Source organism: Oncorhynchus gorbuscha, linkage group LG21 (assembly GCF_021184085.1).
Source record: "Oncorhynchus gorbuscha isolate QuinsamMale2020 ecotype Even-year linkage group LG21, OgorEven_v1.0, whole genome shotgun sequence".
Classification (NCBI taxonomy): Eukaryota; Metazoa; Chordata; class Actinopteri; order Salmoniformes; family Salmonidae; genus Oncorhynchus; species Oncorhynchus gorbuscha.
Window position 1 is genome coordinate 28,991,284 of NC_060193.1, and position 24,309 is coordinate 29,015,592.

Here is a 24,309-nt window from a genome sequence, read left to right on the forward strand (position 1 = left end):
GCTAAACTAGAATATTGCAGGGTCTCGTCTAATAATACCATTCAAACATTAGGCAGCACAGCACACATTCTAATCATTGTGTCACAGTTGCAGACATACTTCTGTTTAAGGACGACTGCCAGCATCATTTGGTTAAGCTCAAATACCTGCCCGGTCACTCCGATCAATGGGCAAAGCGTTATGGCAGAGTGGCACGATGGAGGCTCTACTAAACTGCTATATAAAGCCTACTGACTAACAGTGACAGGTATCGATAACACAGGGAATCCTGTCGATATGCCCGAAGCATTCCACTGTGTGGGATGAGTAATGTACTATATTACTGCTGTGTGTGTGTGAAGGAATTGTAAGTAACTACATACTGACTGACGTATACAATATCTGATGTGTGATGGGAAATGCGGTTAAGCATCATGATGACAAATCAAAGGGGGCGTGCGGGTAAAAAAGACAAGGGATTTGTGCAGAGACGTTAGGGGGGAGAGACAGCAGAGAAAAGAAGGGTGAGATAGGCCCTTTATCTCTGCAGTCTACTTCAGGTGAAACACTGAGCGAATCAGAAGGTGAATGGGAAAGAGCAAATTATATTTGGAAGGGATGAGCAGCGAGGGAGTGAGAGAGGGAGGGGTGAAAGAGGAAAGAGAGAGCGGGAAGGAGAGCTGGGGGTGACCCCTCCCTGGGATGTATTGGAGCAGGATCACAGCTTTGGAAAATACACCCACTCAACTTTTAGGTGGGTATATATATTTGGCTGTCATTTTCTCCTGTCACCATCCAGAAATAATTGAGAGAGAGAGAGAGAAATCCTTCATTCTACACATTTGGGGAAGCGTGTTATTTAGAAAACGGGGTGCTAAAACCAGCTAGCTAGCACCCAAGCTGGGCTATTTGAACTCGGGCATATTTGGCAGAGGAGGGTTAAAAGGGTGGGGAGAGAGGGGGCTGGGAGCCTGCCGGGTTGTCAGTGAATAAATCATGAAGAGTTTGTTTTGGAGAGGAGAGAGTGGCATTGGGGAGACACACTCAAAACATTCTTCTTTAACAAATCCAAATATAGCCTCTCTTCTGTTATCAGGGACACCCACTGGTAGTAGTAGTACTGGGAGAATAGCACTACTGATAAACACACTTGTGTAATTTCTGTAAGGAATAACGGGCAGTAAGTGTCTACGAACACAGTTCATAATACCTGAAGGTGTAACCGTGGTTTTTCTTCTTCTTAAGGTTAGTTTGGCATGTATCCAATATCTGTCCATATCTGCATCTCCATCCCTTTCCTCTCCGTGACAAAACTCCCCCGTCTCATCTCAACCGCTAACACAAGGCTTTACAACAATCCAAACCCCTTTCACCTAACCATAACCAACTGGGATTATTTGCCTAAAGTTAACCAGTGACATTTACTGTCTTATATTAACCGGTGACATTTGTTTATGACCTCGAGGTAGAGCCTACTGGCCTGGTCCCAGATCTGCTTGTGCTCTTGCCCAACTCCACTGCTGTTATCGTCAAGCCAAACATGACATCAAGTGACGAGGGATTGACATGATAGGCCAAACGGACTGGCACGCGGGTTAAGAGCATCCCTCAGAACAAATTAAATACCTGGGACAATTCCAACACCAATCTGCCCCAGCCGACGTACCTGAGCCACCCTGATGAAGTGGGAGATGACAGCAGCCCTCTGGGGGGCGGTGGGCTTGCTGAGCACCATCAGCTGGATCCACTGAGACACACTGTTGAACAGGGTGATGAAGCGCTCCAGGATGGGGTTGTCCACCGTGCAGCCATGCATCACAAAGCTGTGGTAGTCCTGGAACTGGAGGGGGAGGGGCCAGAGAAATGTCATGGATTAAGTGGGCATACAAAAGCAGTTACGCCCACATTTAAGTCAACATCCAGCACCAGTCAAAAGTTTAGACACACCTTCTCATTCAAGTTTTTTTTATGTTCTACATTGTAGAATAATAAGGGTATGTGAAGGTGTGTAGAAACATTTGACTGGTACTGTAAGTCCGATGTTGAATGAGCAATGCAAAGGCAGTTTGGACAGCAGACCTGTTTAATTAAGCCTGCCTTGAGTGACAGGTGGACGAGGTATTCCATTAGTTATGCTGTAACAGGGAAGGTCAATCAAGCGCAAGTTTAACGATTTGAAAGTAAACCATTACTATGAACCCAGATCTGTTGGACAGGCAGCTCTGCTTCCCCATAGCCCCACCTACCAGTATCTTGCAGAATGACTTGTACTCCAGGTAGGTGAGGTGTGTGGCCAGCTCACAGGAGTCCAGGTGGTCAAACAGCAGAGACATCTTCCTCTTCTTGGACATAGAGGGTTGCCGCTGGGTCACCTGACGCTTCCATTTGTACGACGGTCTAAGAGGGAGAAAAAGGACACAATATCATGTCACCCAAGTACATACACTGAGTATACAAACCATTATGAACACCTGCTCTTTCCATGACAGGCTGACCAGGTGAATCCAGGTGAAATCTATGGTCCCTTATTGGTGTCACTTGTTAAATCCACTTAGAGACAAGGATTGTGTGCGTGTGCCATTCAGAGGGTGAATGGGCAAGACAAAACATTAAAGTGCCTTTGAACGGGGCGTGGTAGTAGGTGCCAGGCGCACCGGTAGGAGTGTGTCTAGAACTACAAAGTTTCACACAACAGTTTCCCGTGTGTATCATGAATGGTCCACCACCCATAGGACAACACTGGGTGAGCTTTGGAGTCAACATGGGCCAGCATCCCTGTGGAACGCATTCAACATTTTGTAGAGTCCATGCCCTGACGAACTAAGGCGGGTTTTGAGGGCAAAAGGGGGGGTGCAACCCATATTTCTTCACATTTTGTGTTACAGAGTGGGATTAGAAATGGATTTAATTTTAATTTTTTCGTCAACAATTTTTCATAAAATACTCTAGGATGTCAAAGTGGAAGAAAAATGCTTTTTTAACAATTATAAAAAATATATATAAATACAATAGTCGTTGCATTAGTGTTCCCTTCCCTGAGTTATAAAACACCTTTGACAGCAATTACAGCTGTGAGTCGCTAAGAACTTCGCACACCTGGGTTGTAAAATATTTGCCTATCATTCTTTTCAAAATTCTTCAAGCTCTATCAAGATGTTGGGGATCATGGCTAGACAGAAATGTTGAAGCCTTGCCATAGATTTGCAAGCAGATTTAAGACAACACCGTAACTTGTCCACTCAGGAACATTCACAGTCTTCTTGGTCAGCAACTCCAATGTAGATTTGGCCTTGTGTTGTAGGCTATTATCCTGCTGAAAGGTGCATTCATCTTCCAGTGTCTGGTGCAAAGCAGACTTAACCAGGTTTTCTTCTAGGCTTTTGCCAGGTTTAAAAAAAATTTATCCTGAAAAACTCCCCAGTATTTGCCGATGTCAAGCATACCCATACCATGACGCAGCCACCACCATGCAGTTACTGTGATGCGTTGAGGTGGATTTGCCCCAAACATAGGCCAAAAAGTGTGTTTTGCCATGTTTTTTTTCAGTATTACTTTAGTGAATTGTTACATACAAGATGCATGTTTTGGAATATTTATATTTTGTATATTTGTGTTCTTTCACTGTACAGTCACTACAATATTGATTCATCCGTCGTTCATCACATCCATTTAACTCTGTAGCCGTTTAAAAATAAAAAATGGCAGTTTCATTCTTGCCCTGTGGCTCAGTTCAGAAGGACGGCTGTATCTTTGACGTGTCTGGGTGGTTCAATACACAATGTACTAGACCATACTTAAAGAGATATTCAATGTCTGATTTGTTATGGTTACCCATCAACCAATCACTGCCCTTTTTTTAAGAGGCTTTTGAAAATCTCCCTGGTCTTTGGAGTTGAATCTGTGCTTAAAAGTCAATACTTGACTGAGGGACCATACAAATGTTGTATGTATGGGGGACAGAGGAAGGGTTAGTCATTTAAAAAAAACTTATTTCACACGGAGTGAGTCCATGTAACTTTTTATGTGATTTGTTAAGCCAAATTTAACTCCTGAACTAATTTAGGCTTGACTAAAAAAAGGGCTGAATACTTAGACAATGACTATTTTTGTCATTTTATATTAATCTTAAAAAATATATATTTTGTGTATATTGTTGACAAAAAAAGGACAATTAAATTGATTTTAATCCTACTTTGTAACAATACAATGTGAAGAAACCCAAAGGGTCTGAATACTTATGCAAAGCACTGTAAAACTGAAACCGGGAATCCAAACTGAAAATTGCACTGTTTCAATATGTTTGTAAAATGTGAAAGAGAGATATTCAGTTTGCATTCCAGGCTAACAAAATATAGCATGCTGCCTTAGTCTCTACAATCGGGGCCTGAAACTACAACTGTGATGGATGTGGAATGGAGGGAAGAAGACAGTATAGAAGATGCAATAAAATATAGAAAACTCTTAACAGACATTTATGAAACTCCACTGTCCCAAAAAAAGTGCTGTCTAACAACCCACTAGTGAGACCAGGGTCAGACAGACTGACAAAGGAAATAGGACGGGTCATTTAGGAGCTCTGTCACACAAGGTCCCAGCCTTGGGCCTAAGAATGAGCCATGTAAGGCAGCATGGAGACACAAAGGCTGAGGATAACACACAGACGCGACCCGCTACCAAGGACTGTGGGCTGTCCTTCTCCGTGGCCGACGTGAGTAAAACATTTAAGCGTGTTATGCCTCGCAAGGCTGCCGGCCCAGACGGCATCCCTAGCCGCGTCCTCAGAGCACGTGCAGACCAGCTGGCTGGTTTGTTTACGGGCATATTCGATCTCTCCCTATCCCAGTGTGCCGCCTCCACATGCTTCAAGATGGCCACCATTGTTCCTGTACCCAAGAAGGCAAAAGTAACTGAACTTAATGACTATCATTTAATGACTATAGCACTCAATTCTGTCATCATGAAGTGCTTTGAGAGACTAGTCAAGGATCATATCGCCTTTACCTTACTTGCCACCCTCAATTTGCTTACCGCCCCGCCCTGTGAAACTGGGACCTGGACTTCCAGACGGCCCGCCCCCAGGTGGTGAAGGTAGGAAACATCACCTCCTGTCCGTTGATCCTCAACACGGGGGCCCAACAAAGGTGCGTTCTCAGCCCTTTCCTGTACTCCCCGATCACCCATGACTGTGTGGCCAAGCACGCCTCCAACTCAATCATCAAGTTTGCAGACGACACAACAGTAGTAGGCTTGCTTACACATCACTGACTAACTGAAATGGACCACCCACACAGACAGTGTGGTGAAGAAAGCACAACAGAGCCTCGTTAACCTCAGGAAGGTAAAGAAATTTGGTTTGTCACTTAAACCCCTCACAAGTTTTTACAGATGCACAATTGAAAGCGTCCTGTCGGGCTGTATCACCGCCTGGTACGACAACTGCACCGCCCGCAAGGCTCTTCGGAGGGTGGTGCGGTCTGCACATCACATTACCAGGGGCAAACTACCTGCCCTCCAGGACACCTACAGCACCCGATGTCACAGGAAGGCCAAAAAGATCAAAGACATTAACCACCCGAACCACTGCCTGTTCACCCCACTATCATCCAGAAGGTGAGGTCAGTACAGGTGCATCAAAGCTGGGACCGAGAGACTGAAAAACAGCTTCTATCTCAAGGCCATCAGACTGTTAAACAGCCATCACTAACATTGAGTGGCTGCTGCCAACACACTGTCATTGACACTGACCCAACTCCAGCCATTTTAATAATGGGAATTGATGGGAAATGATGTAAATATATCACTAGCCACTTTAAACAATGCTACCTTATATACAGAGGCTGCTGCCTATAGGCATAGACTAGAAATCACTGACCACTTTAAGGAATGGAACACTAGTCACTTTAATAATGTTTACATATCTGGCATTACTCATCTCATATGTATATACTGTTTTCTATACCATTCTACTGCATCTTAGTCCGTTCCGCTTGGACATTGATCATCCATATGTATATAGTCTTAATTCATTCCTACTGAGATGTGTGTATTGGGTATATGTTGTGTAATTTGTTAGATATTACTGCACTGTCGGAGCTAGAAGCACAAACATTTCACTACATCCGCAATAACATCTGCTAATCATGTGTATGTGAGCAATTTGTACGCCAAATAAACACATACACAATGCAGCCAAGGACACCCGACTACACACTGTCGTGAAGAATAGGGACAGTCACACCAGTGGAGGCTGTTGGAGGGAGAAATCACTGTTGAAGAGGGACACTTACACACTGTCGATGTCGATGAGCTGACTCTGGCGCTCGTTCCCCTCAGTGGTCAATAGGTCCTTGAGGTCTTTAATCTGCTCTGCCAGTTCTGGGTTCAGATTGAACTCTGCCGGGAACTCCGAAATCCAGTACCTAGATTGGAGGGGAGAAAGAGTTAGAGCGGAAGGAGAGGGAGAGAGAAAGAGGTAGTGAGGGAAAGAAAGAGAAAGAGAGAAACCGAGACAAAGTGAGTGATAAAGCAATAAAGAGACATCCACAAGCAAATAACAAAAGTAAATTACAAAATGTGTCTTACTTCACCAGGTGGCAGATTCTTGTCCTGCGTTCAGCAGAACAGCTCTCCTCCTGCGATCTGATCGACTGTTAAGGTACATAAAACATCTACACGGACATTTCAGAAACATCCTCTAACAACAAAACACTTCATTGCAACCAGTTTTGCACGCTGGGAATATTCCATCCAACTTACACCTTTCCATTCCATTCGCTCACACCTTAGCCCTAAAAGCACCAACAGGGGGGGTCCATTTTGACTCCAAGGGGCTATAAAGATCCTTCAGAAATTGTAGGACTTTGTCAAGCAACTAGGTACAGACAAACAAACAAAAAACAATTTACCACAATTGTTATGCAAATAGAAGAATGAAGAATAAAATCTCTCTTTTGTGTACTAGTGGTATACACGGCTAAGCTGAACATGTGGACTCAATTGTAAACTTTGTGATAAAAGCACCAAATATGGCACAGAGGTAGATGTATGTACCCTGAAAAGATAGATATGGAACCACCCCAGATGTTGGTGGGGACAGACACTATAACTAAAAAAAAGTATCTAAAAATGTCAATCGGTCAATGTCTATATACCAAGTCGAGTCTCATCTTTCAGAAGCAATTGAAACGGAGTCGACAGCCCAGAGCATTCCAAAGTTAGAGCCAAAAGTCTGATGGCACCGTTGCATATTTTGCATATAAGAACGGCCATATCGGTAGCCATCTTATTCGCTCAGATTAGCTCTATTGCCAATTTCTCAGCCTCCGAGAATCACAGAAACACAACACTTGAATGAATAACGGATAAATATCCATAACAAGAGGCTAAGGATGAAAAGAAACATACAAAAACATTTATTTTGAGACCTAAGTGTTCCTGTTTGCAATTCTTTACCAAAAATGACACTTGGTGCATTTAAACAAAAAAAATACACTGATTACACAAGGCATTATGAACACTTGCTCTTTCTATGACATAGACTGACCAGGTGAATCCAGGTGAAAACTATGATCTCTTATTGATGTCACTTGTTAAATCCACTTCAAATCAGTGTAGATGAAGGGGAGGAGACAGGTTAAAGAAGGATTTTTAAGCATTGAGACAATTGGGATATTAATTGTTGTGTATGCGTGCCAATCAGAGGGTGAATGGGCAAGACAAAAGATTTAAGTGCCTTTGAACGGAGTATGGTAGTAGGTGCCAGGAGCATCGGTTTGTGTCAAGAACTGCAACGCTGCTGGGTTTTTCCATGCTCAACAGTTTCCTGTGTGTACCAAAAATGGTCCACCATCCATAGGACACCCAGACAACTGTGGGAAGCATTGGAGTCAACATGGGCCAGCGTCCCTGTGGAACGCATTTCGACACCTCGTAGAGTCCACGCCCCGACGAATTGAGGCTGTTCTGTCCAAAGGGAGCCAGTGCAACTCAATATTAAGAAGGTGTTCTTAATGTTTGGTGTACTCGGTGCTTGTGGGTGCTTTTAGGGTTAAAGAGTATATGTGTTGTTCTTACAGTAGCTGTCAGCACCTGATAAGCCATAAGCAGGTGCCTGATGGCGAAGGATACTTGAGCAGTAGTTTCTTAGCCATGTCGGTGGACGGGAGGTACCACGGGTGCATCATGAGGAACATGCGCACTACGGAGGGGTCCTTCAAAGTGCCCTTCTCATCTGAAAGAGGACAGACGCACTCTCGTCACACAACGGCCCTTTTTGTGTCCCTTTACACTGAAAGAGCAGTCAGCCAAAAAACGACTGAAGTGTTTCTGCAAATAAAGACAACCAATTCCTGTTGATTTGAGACTGACAACGTTGGCCATTTATGGTGGCGCATGGACATATGGGAAATTGCTACCTATTCCTAGAAACGTTCTTCTCCTTGCAATCCGTTCCTGTAAATAAAATGTTATTGTGAACGCAAAAAGGATTTGGTTGTTTACTCAGACCAGGCCCCTCACAACCCTATTGCTAGAGAGCCTCATGTAGGTTGTCACACCAACCTCAGTTTGAACTAATCTGGTTAATCTTACCAACCAACTGATTATTATTAGAATCGGGTGCGCTAGATTAGGGTTGGAGCAAAAACCTAAAAGGAGTGTAGCTCTCCAGGAACAGGGTTCGAGAGCCCTAATTTCGACATTGAGTAGCAGGTATATTTGAGTGCTCGTAGGTAAATAAAGAGACTGACTGAAGGCTTGAATGCACGCTTCCACCAGCTCCTCCACCGTTGCAGCCCCATCTAAAGATATGGGCTCCATCTTTCTCCTCTAGTCCTCTCGTTTTCCCAGTCTTCCCACTTCAGTGACACTCCTGAGCACAAAAAAAGAGAAGGAAAAAGGAGTTGCACAGAAACAAAAAAGAAAATCACCCAAGGAATTCTACTCCTGTACATAAAGATGAGAGCGTGGCCTAGTAAGAAAGAGAAAGCATTGCTGCATGGTTTGAATGGTTGCCAGTAATAGTCTGTTATGTTGCTCGGATCCTGTGATGCAAGATATCCAGGAAGTATAAAGGAAATGTTGACAAAAATCAAACAATGGAATTAGAACAATAACATGTCTGGATACTGGTGGATTGCATTTGGGTTACATTTAAAAACAGCATACTGCAGCAAACCAACTTCCGCAAGTGATATATAACTAATATGTCAGATCAGGTGACACAACTACAATGGTTAATGTCACTATTCTGATAAGACCAGCTTTCGTAGCAAGTGCAGTATACGTGACCCAATACCCAGATATACAGTTGAAGTCGGAAGTTTACATGCACCTCAGCCAAATACATTTAAACTCAGTTTTTCATAATTCCTGACATTTAATCCAAGTAAAGATTCCCCGTTTTAGGTCAGTTAGGATCACCACTTTATTTTAAGAATGTGAAATGTCAGAATAATAGTAGAAAATGATTTATTTCAGCTTTTATTTCTTTCGTCACATTCCCAGTGGGTCAGAAGTATTTGGTAGCATTGCATTTAAATTGTTTAACCTGTATTGCGTGAATTTTGGCCCATTCCTCCTGACAGAGCTGGTGTAACTGAGTCAGGTTTGTAGGCCTCCTTGCTCACACACACTTATTCAGTTCTGCCCACAAATGTTCTATTGGATTGAGGTCAGGGCTTTTTTGATGGCCACTCCAATGCCTGGACTTTGTTGCCCTTAAGCCATTTTGCCACAACTTTGAAAGTATGCTTGGGGTCATTGTACATTCGGAAGACCAATATGCGACCAAGCTTTAACTTCCTGACTGATGTCTTGAGATGTTGCCTCACCCACTGGAATTGTGATACAGTGAATTATAAGTGAAATAAATCGGTCTGTAAACAATTGTTGGAAAATGTACTTGTGTCATGCACAAAGTAGATGTCCTAACCCACTGGCCAAAACTATAGTTTGTTAACAAGAGATTTGTGGAGTGGTTGAAAAACGAGTTTTAAATGAGTCCAACCTGTGTATGTAAACTTCCGACTTCAACTGTACATCATGTGTCTTGTATAGTACGTACAAGGAACCTCATTGGAGTTTTTTTAGGGACACGACATGATAGAAAATTACTGAGAAACCCACCAGACACAGCTGACACTACAGTCAGTCTCTCAATAACCCCCTTTTGCCCAGAAACCTCAACTTTTCACTTCCTGAAAAAAACTCTGTAGTCATTAATTAAAAACAGCCATGCAACGCAGTTTTTCTTCCACGGGAAATAATACAAGGCTTGTCAATAGTCTCACCCTGTGGTTCCACATTCAAAATAGACTGTTATCCTGTTTTTTTTCTTAGTATGCTATTTTAGTGAGGTACTGCTCAGCGGGGTGCCATGGCAACACATCCTCATGCCCACCCTCCCTATACACACACACATGCATACTGAACACACACTCGTGGCACCACAGTAGTGCTGAGCGATTAGCGCTTTTTAAAGGTCGGTTCCGTTACAGTTCGACTATCAAAAAATTGCCACGTTTTCCATTTCGATAATAAATCAAATTAATACATTATGATATAATGGCATTACAATGATTGGAATTTCCATTTTTTTAAACTCTACAAAGACAAAAATGGTGAACATTCAATTACCAAAACAATTAAAATAGTCCATTGTCTGTCAGGTCCCCAATGGGTAGACATCCATTTAAAAAAATACATTACTATGAAATAAAATATTTCAGTTGTGTATATAATTACATTATTTTTTTATTTGATTACTTTATTATTTGTAAATTCTTTAAAGTCATTGTCTCATCGTGTAAAAGTATCTGCTCCCCATAATTTACTGTCTTTGGTCATTCTATTTAACTAGCCTGCCTAAGTACGTTGCAGAGCCGTCTGACAAAAACATTTCACGAGTTCTTCAAAGTAGATAAGGCATAATTTCACGAACTGCCTCCGTCCCTCCCATCATTGTTTTATGTACATTCTCCTCTCATGCGGTCTGTGTATATCTAACCTAAATGCCTCGATCACACCGACAGCGAGTTGTACTTCTGGTGTACCAAAATCCATCCATTTCCAATGGAGCACTGCGTTTTCCTTGCAGCATTGATGAAACTGGCTCTTATGAGGACCCCTACAGGAAAGGAAGGCCCCGAGTTACCCCTGCTGCAGAGGATAAGTTCATTAGAGTTACCAGCCTCAGAAAGCAGCACCTCAGAATGCAGCCCAAATAAATGCTTCAGAGTTCAAGTAACAGACTTCAACATCAACTGTTCAGAGGAGACTGCGTGAGTCAAGAATTCATGGTTGAATTTCTGCAAAGAAACCACTACTAAAGAACAACAATAAGAAAACATTTGCTTGGGCCAAGAAACACGAGCAATGGACATTAGACTTGTGAAAAATCTGTCCTTTCGTCTGAAGACTCCAAATTTGAGATTCTTGGTTCCAACCTTTGTGACGTAGAGAAGGTGAACGGATGATCTCTGCATATGTGGTTCTCACCGTGAAGCATGGAGGAGGAGGTGTGATGGTGCTTTGTTGTTTTTTTATATATTTGCAAACATTTCCAAAAACATGTTTTTGCTTTGTCATTATTGGGTATTGTGTGTCGATTGATGAGGGTGGGGAAACTATTTTAGAATAAGGCTGTAACATAACAACGTGGAAAAAGTCAAGGGGTCTGAATACTTTCCGAATGCACTGTATAGGTTTTTAAATAACATTCTTTGAATGTTAAAGTTGTTTTTTTTATGTTAAGTTCTGAGAACGGAATACTCCCAGAATATTGTCAAGAACTGATATAAGAGAACCAGATTCTGAGTACATCGCTTAAGTCACACCTTTTTTTGGAACATTCCCAGAATGTAGTTGTGTGAAATGTTCTGTGGAAGTACAGAAGAATGTTGTTTTAACGTTCTCTGAACAATGAGAACATGACTTTAAATAGAACCATGAGGAAACCTGTTGTTTCAAACATTATGCTGAAGCACTGAAATTCCCACAGAAGAACATTGTTCCTTAATGACCTCTGAACTATTTGAGAACATTCCCAATGTCTAACCAGTTGGAGAACATTCACAGAACATTTACCAAAGTTGAAATGACACGTAACCACGTTAGAACTTTTAGGAAACGCTCGGTTAAAGTAATGAGATACCAAGAAAATAACACATTTCTGTCAAGTGCCTTTAAATGTGCTAAGAAATGTTCCAAAGCCAAGCAACTATCCTGAAACCATCCCTAGAAAGATGTGGGAAGGTTGTATGCAAAATAACACTGCTGTCATATTTATGGCACAGTGAATTACAACTTGCGATGTAGATTAAGGTTTGTCACCAGTCAGGAGATTAAAACATGCCATTAGCAACTAAACAGTCATTGAGAACAGTGGAGAACTCCGAGGTTACAGCATATGCTCCTCCTCCACTTACTATCAGGTGACCGTGAAACTGCCACAAAATTCACATTAGACCCCAGGTTGGATTGTTTTTAGATGTTGTAGGTATACAAGTATGTGCATTAGGTCTCTACTGCATTAGAGGAGTAGAGATAGAGGAATGGGGTGTGTGTGTGTGTGTGTGTGTTAGGACTCTAGGCTGCACCAGCCAGAAGGGTGGTCTTTGGGTGGTTGGTTGCGTGGGAATGGAGAGAGAGGCACTGCAGCAAAAGTGTGCGTGTCACAAAAGAAAGAAGCTTTCTTCCCCTGGCTGATTCTGCTGCAGAGCGGTGGGTGGACACGCTCAATTACAGGCTTCACCAGCAGTCTGAAACACACACACACGCACACGAGAGAGACTGAGAAAGAGCGAGAGAGGAATGAGAAAAGGGAGAGATCGATGGGGAGAAAAAGAGGAAGAGGACCTCTAAAGCCACTCACCATCAGTCAGTAAGATCAGTATGAAAGAGCCCAGCTGTCATACAGTAAGCCCAGTACCATCTCCATATGAACACAATAAGACCAGACAATATACTCTGTCATAAACCAGGTTTCCATCCAACCTTGTTATCTGAGTAAAGTACTGTACATGTCGGATTAAAAAAGATATATATTGACAGGCCTGATGGAAACAGAAGTTTGATAAACTTTACAAAAATATCAACTAATCAAAATCCACGAGACAAGGTAGGATATTTTAGTGTTGGTCAAATTAATTGTGCGAGAAATGTCCGTGCACAGATACAGTATACAACGGGCGCGTCTAATCCTGGATCCAGTTTGACGTGATTGTGTTACTGTAGCTGTGGTCCTCTGAACGAGCTCCTCTGAACAACAGTGTCCTGACGAGTGAGCACATTTTCTACTCCAGGAAAAAAAAATTGCGCCTCATTAGCTCATTGCTATGGATGTATCCAAATAAAAATGTCACTACTTTGCTGTTATTCTGGCTGCACTTTTTGGACGTGACTAAGTTCGCCGTAGTTGGCTAGCTAGCAAACAAGGGGTGAGAACAGTCGGTATGGCAATGGAACATTTAGAAGCACAGCCTTGTCCATCTGAATTTAATAACGTAAAAATAAAAAAATAAAAATTTAAATGTCAATTTGATCTGTAACAAGTCAATTTGATGGAAACATCTCTGGTGGGAAAATGCTAATATTGTTTATATTCTGATTTTTTTTAAATATTCAAATGAAAATGTCACCGACTGGATGGAAACCTAGCTACTGACAAACATGAATCTGTAACCCGAAGACATCCTCAAGGTTTCACCACGTCATTCAATACAGTCATGTGTTGTTCTCTCAAATCTGTTTTACAGCTAACAAATACTGCATCCGATCACAAACTTTCCTTCGTCTGAGTTAAGGGAATCACGTTTCAGTGCAGCTGTCCTTGAGTAGTTGACAATAAACCGTCAAAAAGTGTGCTAAATTGAGGAAGCTAGAAAATACCCCAGAAATATGCCAGAGTGGACTTTATTTACAAATAGTGTAAAAAGAACAGAAGTGGTCTCCAAATGTGTGGTACCACACGTTTCACTTCCCTGTTTGGAGCCTTGTTCTTTTCAACACAGTCTGATCTTGTGAGGAGATCAACATTCCCGGTTGTCTATTTTGCAGTCACACTGCAAGGGCATCTTAGAACATTGCTATAACATAATTAATTTCTCAACCAACCAATAACCAGGATTTGGATCTACCAAGAGTTTTCCAAACATTGTGACATCTGATACAGTTGAAGTCGGAAGATTACATACACTTAGGTTGGAGTCAATAAAACTAGTATTTCAATCACTACACACATTTCTTTTTAACAAACTATAGTTTTGGTAAGTCGGTTAGGACATCTACTTTGTGCATGACAAGCAATTTTTCAACAATTGTTTACAGACAAATTATTTCACAATTCCAGTGGGTCAGAAGTTGACATACACTAAGTTGACTGTGCCTTTAAACAGCTTGAAAAATTCAGAAAATGATGTCATGGCTTTAGAAGCTTCTGATAGGCTAATTGACATCATTTGAGTCAATTGGAGGTGTACCTGTGGATGTATTTCAAGGCCTACCTTCAAACTCAGTGCCTCTGTTTGACATCATAGGAAAATCAAAAGAAATCAGCCAAGACCTCAGAAAAACATTTTTAGACCTCCACAAGTCTGGTTCATCCTTGGGAGCAATTTCCAAATGCCTGAAAGTACCACATTCATCTGTACAAACAATAGTACGCAAGTATAAACACCATGGGACCACGCAGCCATCATACGGCTCAGGAAGGAGACGCATTCTGTCTCCTAGAGTTTAACATACTTTGGTGCGAAAAGTGCAGCCGCTGCTCCAAAACCGCCATAAAAAAAAGCCAGATTACGGTTTGCAACTGCGCATGGGGACAAAGATCGTACTTTTTTGGAAAATGTCCTCCGGTCTGATGAAACAAAAATACAACTGTTTGGCCATAATGACCATTGTTATGTTTGGAGGAAAAAGGGGGAGGCTTGCAAGCCGAAGAACTCCATCCCAACCGTGAAGCACGGGGGTGGCAGCATCATGTTGTGGAGGTGCTTTGCTGCAGGAGGGACTGGTGCACTTCACAAAATAGATGGCATCATGGGGGAGGAACATTATGTGGATATATTGAAGCAACATCTCAAGACATCAGTCAGTTAAAGCTTGTTCGCAAATGGGTCTTCCAAATGAACAGATGACCCCAAGCCTACTTCAAAAGTTGTGGCAAAATGGCTTAAGGACAACAATGTCAATGTAATGGAGTGGCCATAACAAAGCCCTGACCTCAATCATATCGAACATTTGTAGACAAAAAAAAGCGTGTGCGAGCAAGGAGGCCTAAAAAGCCGACTCGGTTACACCATCTCAGTCAGGAGGAATGGACCTAAATTCACCCAATTTTTGTGGTAAGCTTGTGGAAGGCTAGACAAAACATTTGACTCAAGTTAAACAATTTAAAGGCAATGCTACCAAATACTAAATGAGTATATGTAAAGTTCTGACCCACTGGGAATGTGATGAAAGAAATAAAAGCCTAAATAAATTGCTCTACTCCTATTCTGACATGTCACATTCTTAAAATAAAGTGGTGATCCTAACTGACCTAAATTGACCTGAATTGTTACTATGATTAAATGTCAGGAATTGTGAAAAACTGAGTTTAAATGTATTTGGCTAAGGTGTATGTGAACTTCTGACTTCAACTGTACAGCATGAATGCAAAGATGACAACTTGGAATGCCACCAAGTTCTCCACCAACCAGCCTCTCCATAGAGAGAAGGACCTGTCCTCTTCTGAATAGCTCTTTACTCTGACCTCACTGTTCCACTGGTCCTTCAACCACACAATATAGAGACGATGGGTCCATTCTCCCTTAACACTGAAATAAACAAACACACACACAACTCATCACAGTGCCACTGTGCCTGCCATTGTTTGCCCTGCCCGTTGGTCTGGCCCCGTGGCACAAAGCGTGCCTGCTGGTTGGTGACAGACTGGTGTCACCCTGACAAATGGGTGACATCCCACCATTCATTCATCACCCAGGTGACAGTTCCTCCATCATCCCCTTTCGTTCGCTCTCACACCCCATTGTCTATGGAGAATCTATGGAGTTTTTATTCTTAATGATCTCCCTCACTTTGGCACTCACTCTCTCCTTCTCTTTGGCATTCTGCAGTGCTTCTAGCACTGGGTGGAAGGAGTGTTTCAGGTGACGCTCCCGACCGCAATGGCTTTGGAGTCATCTGCCCGTTGCCTGGTGACAGGGGCAAGGACTATTGACTGGGCGGATTAATCGGGGTGCGATGGGAGGGGGGGTCCAACCTGGCTGTCTGGCAGTCTGATACCTCTACTATATTCCCTCAGTAAGCACGTTTCCATCCACAGCTTTTATGCGAGTAAAGTCATACCGTATTTGTTTTAAACGAGAAACTGATGGAAACAGGACATTTCGGTACAATTTTATAAATGCCGACAGAATTTGTTCGTTCGACATGGTGGGGTCGTTTTGTGTTGTTAAAATACATTTTGCGAGAATTGACAGTGGAAACACCACGCACATATTGATATCACAACCATCATATCGAAGTAAACTTGGAGCCGTGATATGGTGTGTGGTCCTCCCGTTAGGACTCGGGGATCCATGCAGTTTATTAGGCTACAGATTAAATCATTTACAAATTCACTTCACAGGTAGGTGACAGTACACGGTGAAGAGCCTGAGGCTCTTTTCCAATAAATATTAAGAGTTTTATTCTGGTGACATGATCGATCCTTGACAGCCGTTTGACAATCCATAATAATCTCATCATGCAGACTAGCCTACCTGCACAGTATTTGCGAGCGGTTGGCTAGACCGCACGTGCACGTTTGCTATTTAACGCAACAGTATGTGACAAAACTCTCAGAGTTGAAAATGGGATGGAATCACATTGAACTTTCGATTTTTATTTGGTACATGAAAACTTTTTTTAAATATTTTAAAAAGTGTGCACTACATCATCACGCCCTGATTTTTATCCCCAACAAGTCAATTTGGTGGAAACACACCAATGGTGGGAAAATGCACATGTTTTCTTTATGCGGAATTTAGAATATTCACATGAAAATCTGTCGCCAATTGGATGGAAACCTAGCTACTGACGAACTAAGAGCTGCTGTTGTGGAGCAGTTACCCAAACCCTCACTTATCTGCACTAAGCCCTAGCCCATCTCGGATTCATGTCCGTGTCTCCAGGAAACAATAACCCTAGGCTGAAATTAAATTGTCAAAACAATACATCACACAGTGGTCTCAAAGACATTTATACGCTCCGCTAACGTTACGGCGATGAGGCACTAACACCGGGAGAATTGGCTGCAGTGTTTTACTGGCTTTTCCCATTACTGTCTGGTGAACTGTTATGGAGACGCATACTAACAGGGGGAGGGTGACAACATGGCGCTTGGTATCGAGTGGTGAATGATGCCGATTGTTTATTGTAGTGGCTGCTGATGATTGCTGCTAGCTGCAGGCCTGATTTGATGAAAACCTTATTTTTATATATATAACATTTTATATAAATGTTTTAAAATATAAATTCTGTTTTTTTATGCCTTTAACATCAATTGTCTAAAAACACTTCAACTCAGATTTTTTCATATTAACATAGGTTGTAGCTTAGACCCTATTTTACGTCAAGTGAGGCTTTTGTTTTGTACCTGGCATCATTTTGAATACATGGTGGGTGTCATTTCAAGCAAAGAAAGAATTCATAAAATGTAAATGTCCATTCTCACTTTAATTACTACCACAAAGATGTCTGCCGGTCCACCCACCATCAAATGTGAATTTAAATGGTAATTTCAAGAAGCAGGACACTAATCTGGGTACGACCGTCGACGAGCCGTCAAACAGGAAAAGCATCAATACAGGACGAAGATCGAATCCTTCTACGCCGGCTCGGACGCTCGACGGATGTGACAGGGCTTGCAAACCATCACGGATTACAAAGGGAAACCCAGCCACAAGCTGCCCAGCAATGCAAGCCTATCAGACGAGCTAAATACATTCTATGGTCACGAGGAAAGCAACACTGAAAATGCATGAAAGCACCAGCTGTTTCAGACGACTGTGTGATCTCGCTCTCCGTAGCCAATGTAAGACAGGTTAACATGCACAAGCCCGTAGGGCCAGACGGAATGCCAGAATGTATAATCAGCACATTTTCAACTTATCCCTGACCCTGGTTTGAAATACCAACTTGTTTCAGGCAGACCACCTGACTCTTTTCTCTGTATATATCAATGATGTTGCTCTTGCTGCGGGCAATTCCCTGATCCACCTCTACGCAGACGACACCATTCTATATACTTCCGGCCCGTCCTTGGACACTGTGCTATCGAACCTCCAAACGAGCTTCAATGCCATACAACACTCCTTCCGTGGCCTCCAACTGCTCTTAAACGCTAGTAAAACCAAATGCATGCTTTTCAACCGTTCGCTGCCTGCACCCGCACTCCTGACCAGCATCACCACCCTGGATGGTTCCGACCTTGAATATGTGGACATCTATAAGTACGTAGGTGTCTGGCTAGACTGTATACTCTCCTTCCAGACTCATATCAAACATCTCCAATCGAAAATCAAATCAAGAGTCGGCTTTCTATTCCGCAACAAAGCCTCCTTCGCTCACGCCGCCAAACTTATCCTCGACTTCTGCGATGTTATCTACAAAATAGCTTCCAACACTCTACTCAGCAAACTGGATGCAGTCTATCACAGTGCCATCCGTTTTGTCACTAAAGCACCTTATACCACCCACCACTGCGACCTGTATGCTCTAGTCGGCTGGCCCTCACTACATATTCGTCGCCAGACCCACTGGCTCCAGGTCATCTACAAGTCCATGCTAGGTAAAGCTCCGCCTTATCGCAGTTCACTGGTCACGATGGCAACACCCATCCGTAGCACGCGCTCCAGCAGGTGTATCTCACTGATCATCCCTAAAGCCAACCCCTCATTTGGCCGCCTTTCGTTCCAGTTCTCTGCTGCCTGTGACTGGAACGAATTGCAAAATATATATATATATATAAATACATTTTAAATACATTTTTTTTTTTTTTTTTTTTTTTTAATCGCTGAAGTTGGAGACTTTTCTCCCTCACCAACTTCAAACATCTGCTATCTGAGCAGCTAACCGATCGCTGCAGCTGTACAGTCTATTGGTAAATAGCCCACCCATTTTTACCTACCTCATCCCCATACTGTTTTTATTGATTTACTTTTCTGCTCTTTTGCACACCAATATCTCTACATGTACATGACCATCTCATCATTTATCACTCCAGTGTTAATCTGCAAAATTGTAATTATTCGCCTACCTCCTCATGCCTTTTGAACACAATGTATATAGACTCCCCTTTCTTTCCTACTGTGTTATTGACTTGTTAATTGTTTACTCCATGTGTAACTCTGTGATGTCTGTTCACACTGCTATGCTTTATCTTGGCCAGGTCGCAGTTGCAAATGAGAACTTGTTCTCAACTAGCCTACCTGGTTAAATAAAGGTGAAATAAAAATAAAATTTTAAAAAATAGTCCCCATGCTGAGAATGCCAAGATATCCTGCCTAAAGGACTATTGCCTCATAGCACTCACACCTACAGTCATGGCTCACATCAACACCATCATCCCAGACACCCTGGACCCATTCACATATCGCCCCAACAGATCCACAGATGATGAAATCTCCATTGCACTGCACACTGCCCACACCCACCTGGACAAAAGGAAAACGTATGTAAGAATGCTGTTCATTGACTGCAGCTCAGCATTCAACACCATAGGCGGTGAGGGTAGGCAACCACACATCTGCCACCCTGACCATCAACACAGGGGCCCCTCAGGGGTGTGTGCTTTGCCCCCTTCTGTACTCCCCATTAATCTACGACTGTGGCCGCGCACGACTCCAACCCTTTTTTGCACTAACTCTCTTGCATGACTCCATGCACACACTGGACTCTACCCACACACACACTTACACCTCAACACACACACTAACGCTGAGGCTACTGTCTATTATCTAACCTGTTGCCAAGTCACTTTACCCCTACCTATATGTACATAGCTACTTCAAAAACCTTGTACCACTGCACATCAACTCAGTACTGGTACTCCTTGTATATAGCCATGTTATTTTTACTCGCAATTGTTATTCCTTATTCACTGTGCATTTATTCCGTGTCACAATTTGAATTTATTACAATTTGAGCTTTATATTGAATTCTGCATTGTTGGAAAAAGGACCCGTGAGTAAGCATTTCACTGTTAACCTACACCGGTTGTTTACGAAGCATGTGACAAATAAAATGTGATGTCTATTCTATTATCTACATTTCTATGACTTCAAGGTTTCCTGTGGAGGATTGACAGTATGATTTTTAAAAACAGATTCACGTCAACATTCTCTGGTGTGGACCTCAAACAAGCTTTGTGGTACCATATGAAAGTTTACATTTTTTACATTTTCACTAAGAAATTTCAATGTTGATTTTCCCTTAAGAAAAATGTAATCAGCCCCTACAATTATTTTTATTAATTACAATCTATGTAATTCACATTTCCTGCTGCTGCAGGAAAATTTTCCTTCTGTAGCAAAGTGGCTCAAATTAAGATCCTACATCTGTACATATTGCCATTGATTGGTCGAGAATAGATTCTCCCCAGCCTGATTAATGTCGTTAGTGGTCAATATCCATGGGCCTCGGCTGTAAAGGAACCCTAGTAAGGAAGCATTCCTTCAGACTAATGAGTATTCTATATGCACCAGACCCCATACACACCCCCCCCCTCCTAGCTTGTAGTAGAACTTGGCCTTAACCACAGATCTAGGACCAGATAACCCTTTCCCCAATCTGACTAGGTCTAAAAAAATAAAACACACACACACACACACACACACACACACACACACACACACACACACACAGTCCAAACTGTAGTGTTGAGTAATTAAGCGGCATTAAGCCACCTCCAATGTTGGTTTAGAACATTTGGAAGTATGTCCAACCGGCCTCACAACCACAGACCACGTGGAACCATGCCATTCCAGGACCTCGCCATCCGGCTTCTTCACCTGTGGGATCATCTGAGACCTGCTACACAGACAGCTGATGAAACTGAGGAGTATTTCTGTCTGTAAAAAGCCCTTTTATGGGAAAAAAATAACTCATTTTGACATGGCCTCAAACTGCACCATTTTGTTTCTCTCTGTAGCCCACACACTTAAAATGTTTTTGATAAAGCATTTGACATTTCCATTACATTAACGACGGAGGATTGGTTGATTTACAGTTCAAGTATACTTTTTTTAAAGATGATTGACGAGAAAAAGTATCATCCAACCCATGTCTTGAAATATGCAGACAGACCAATTAAAAATGTATTTAACTTTTGTACGTTATAACATTCCCAGAAGGCATGGATTATTTTATTGAGTCATTATTTATTTTACACTTCAGACATCACTCTGCCGTTGTGCTGTAGAATTTGTGAATTATGTTTCTTGTATAACAAATTCGATACATTAATTTATACTGGATTAAGCACACATTTCCATTAACTGTAATCTCATTAGTTATGTTCCAACATTCTTCCATCTTCTGCCAATATCAGTTCTTATTAAGTCCTGGTTCCAATAGTTAATCTTTTTTTGTAAAAGAGGTTGTCAGTTGGACAGGCTCTCTGCAAGGTTTTATATAGCTTACCTATTATATGAATATCCTTTTCTGACACAAATATGATTCCCGCAATGACCATAATCCATTGCGGCAGTTTTTTTGCGTCTCAAGACAGCGACGGGTCAGGGAGGAAGAGGCGAAGCGAGAGGTTTCACTCTGCAAAATCTGTCCAGAATAAACCCAATGCTTTTCAAATGGGCTTATTTTGGACCTAAGCTTATTGCCTGCCTTCCCGCCTTTGGGACAATGACTCCAATTGTTAGGGTCAGAGACATGAGCATCTCATCATTATATATAGATCTCTGGATGGATAAACTGTTATGCCCTCTACGTTTGGTTAAATCAGGCCCCTAGCGTCCAGTCTAGAGCGTGAAGAAGTCCATTCTGACTACTACATTATCGTCACACAGGACCACGTGCTTCCACCAACCAGGCTATGAGGAGGCTCCTGGTGGTCTCCCTAAGGCAGGATGAAAACTACATCGACCATGAGCCTTTGCATGAGCCCACTTTCACCATGAATGGGTGGCATTCAGCAATATGGTGCACTTCAAATACTTGGGGGTGCAGACGGGAATTTATCTTGCTCTGAGTAACCTTTGCATTTAAGAGGAATAAAAGTTAACCAAAAAAAAACTGTTTATAGTAAACACAGAGAAGTATGCTCAGTAGACCGCTTAATTTGATCGTAAACTTGGCTAAATGGAAGAAAGAAAATTGCGAATGAGCAAAAGTTAGAAGGCAGTTTCTAGCTGTCCACTCATACACCAATTGAGAAGCCACCACTTGACTCCTCAGGAGAAGAAATTAAGGAATTGAGTCAGAAACTACAGTCAATAGCCCTGCACCCAAAATACACAAAAATAATTGTCTTTGTGCGAAGGTCAACGTAATCAATGCAGTCACTTCAAAGAAACAAAAAGGGCCAACGTTCTGGAGAAAATGTGCAAAAACATTAGATTTTTTTATCGTTTGACCTCTCAATCATGCATACATATATTTATTTATTTGAATTTTACCCCTTTTTCGTGGTATCCAATTGTTTAGGAGCTACTATCTTGTCTCATCACTACAACTCCCGTACGGGCTCTGGAGAGACAAAGGTTGAAAGTCATGCGTCCTCCGATACACAACCCAACCAAGCCGCACTGCTTCTTAAGCACCATCCAACCCGGAAGCCAGCCGCACCAATGTGTCGGAGGGAACACCGTGTACCTGGCAACCTTGGTTAGCGTGCACTGTGCCAGGCCCGCCACAGGAGTCACTGGTGCGCGATGAGACAGATTTTCCTACCGGCCAAACCCTCCCTAACCCGGACAACGTTAGGCCAATTGAGCGTCGCCCCACGGACCTCCCGGTCGCGGCCGCTTACGACAGAGCCTGGGCGCGAACCCAGAGTCTCTGGTGGCACAGCAGTACAGCGCCCTTAACCACCCGTGAGGCCCATACGAGAATAATTTGATCCGCTGGTAGGCTTGCAAGGTAGCCCCTTCCCCCCACAACAAACTGAACGTTCTAGTTTTGGATTGTGGTGTTATGGTTTACAAGTCAAGACTTCTGTTACTACATTTATGAAGCACCTTTTCATAGAAAGGGTAGAGTTGAGATTGCATAGGATTTTCCTTTCTATTGTGTATATATAGACTTTAAGTTTGTCAATCAATGCCAGGGGGATACGAAACCTGTTGAAAATGAACTTTGTTAGGACTGCAACACAGATTTTCTATTTGTTCAAGAGACATTCATGCAAAGAGGACTATAGTATTGGGAAAATATCAGTGGGAGTAGTGACATTTTCTTGGCCCACGGGACAAAAATCATTCAGCTGGGGATGCAATTTTAGCACACAATTTCAAAGATACATTTTTGTTTACTCAAATGGACATTGGCTAGTAGCGGTCATCAACCACATGGACAGATTATTTGTGTAATGTATATGGATACTGTTCCAGTCCTCCAAATGAATTCTTCTAAAGGAAATTCTTAAATCTGAGAAAATATCCATCCAGTCAGATTGTAGTTGGCGGGGATTTGAATACAGTTTATTATAAGGAGACTGATGATTGCCCCATAGGCATAACATTGGTGCGAACAAATTGGTGAATTTCTGCCAAAGCCTCGACTTAATTCACTTATGGAGCATTAAAAACCCTGGAAAGAAACAGTACACAATCCAGAATTGGCTTGTGGGTGATAACTTCTAGCCTTGAGCCCAACACTGTAGAGGTAAAATACTGCCTGCAGTCCTGACGGATCATAAAATTATATGGCTGACTAAGAATGTGCAGTAATGATAAGAAATACTCTGGTGGTTATGGGTAATGGAATGACTCATTTATTGCATGATGATTTTAAAAATGTGATTACGAATGAAATCTCTTTACTGGAATTGAGCTACCTCTAAATGCAGAATATGGGAAATAATATATACATTTTAAAAATCTGCCTGTATTACATATGTGAAGTGGCCTGCTTTAAGGAGATGTGACGTAGCTGAGGTCTCTTAATGAGAAAGCTAAATTTAATGATTTACAGAATCAACTATATTCATTTTATAAGGAAAAGACTAGAGGAGCCTTCATAAAAGGTCCAGAAAACAATGGCTTAAAAAATATGAGGAACAGTAGATACTTTATTAAATTTGGACAAGAGGAGAGGGGAACTCTCACT

At 42.2% G+C, this 24,309-nt stretch overlaps 1 protein-coding gene across 6 annotated transcripts in view; it reads right to left on the minus strand.

Moving 5' to 3' along the window:
- The window catches only part of LOC124007874 (RAS guanyl-releasing protein 2-like), a 102,803-nt gene that overhangs the window by 52,989 nt on the left and 25,505 nt on the right, over positions 1-24,309 (minus strand). For all 6 annotated transcript variants that reach the window (XM_046318673.1, XM_046318672.1, XM_046318678.1 and 3 more), the window contains exons 2-7: positions 8,727-8,848; positions 8,107-8,209; positions 6,562-6,618; positions 6,267-6,398; positions 2,226-2,376; positions 1,646-1,819 (exon numbers count right to left, since the gene is read on the minus strand). In XM_046318673.1, coding sequence (XP_046174629.1) covers positions 1,646-1,819; positions 2,226-2,376; positions 6,267-6,398; positions 6,562-6,618; positions 8,107-8,209; positions 8,727-8,796 — 687 coding nt within the window. In that variant the 5' untranslated portion in view covers positions 8,797-8,848. The remainder of the gene's footprint in view (positions 1-1,645; positions 1,820-2,225; positions 2,377-6,266; positions 6,399-6,561; positions 6,619-8,106; positions 8,210-8,726; positions 8,849-24,309) is intronic.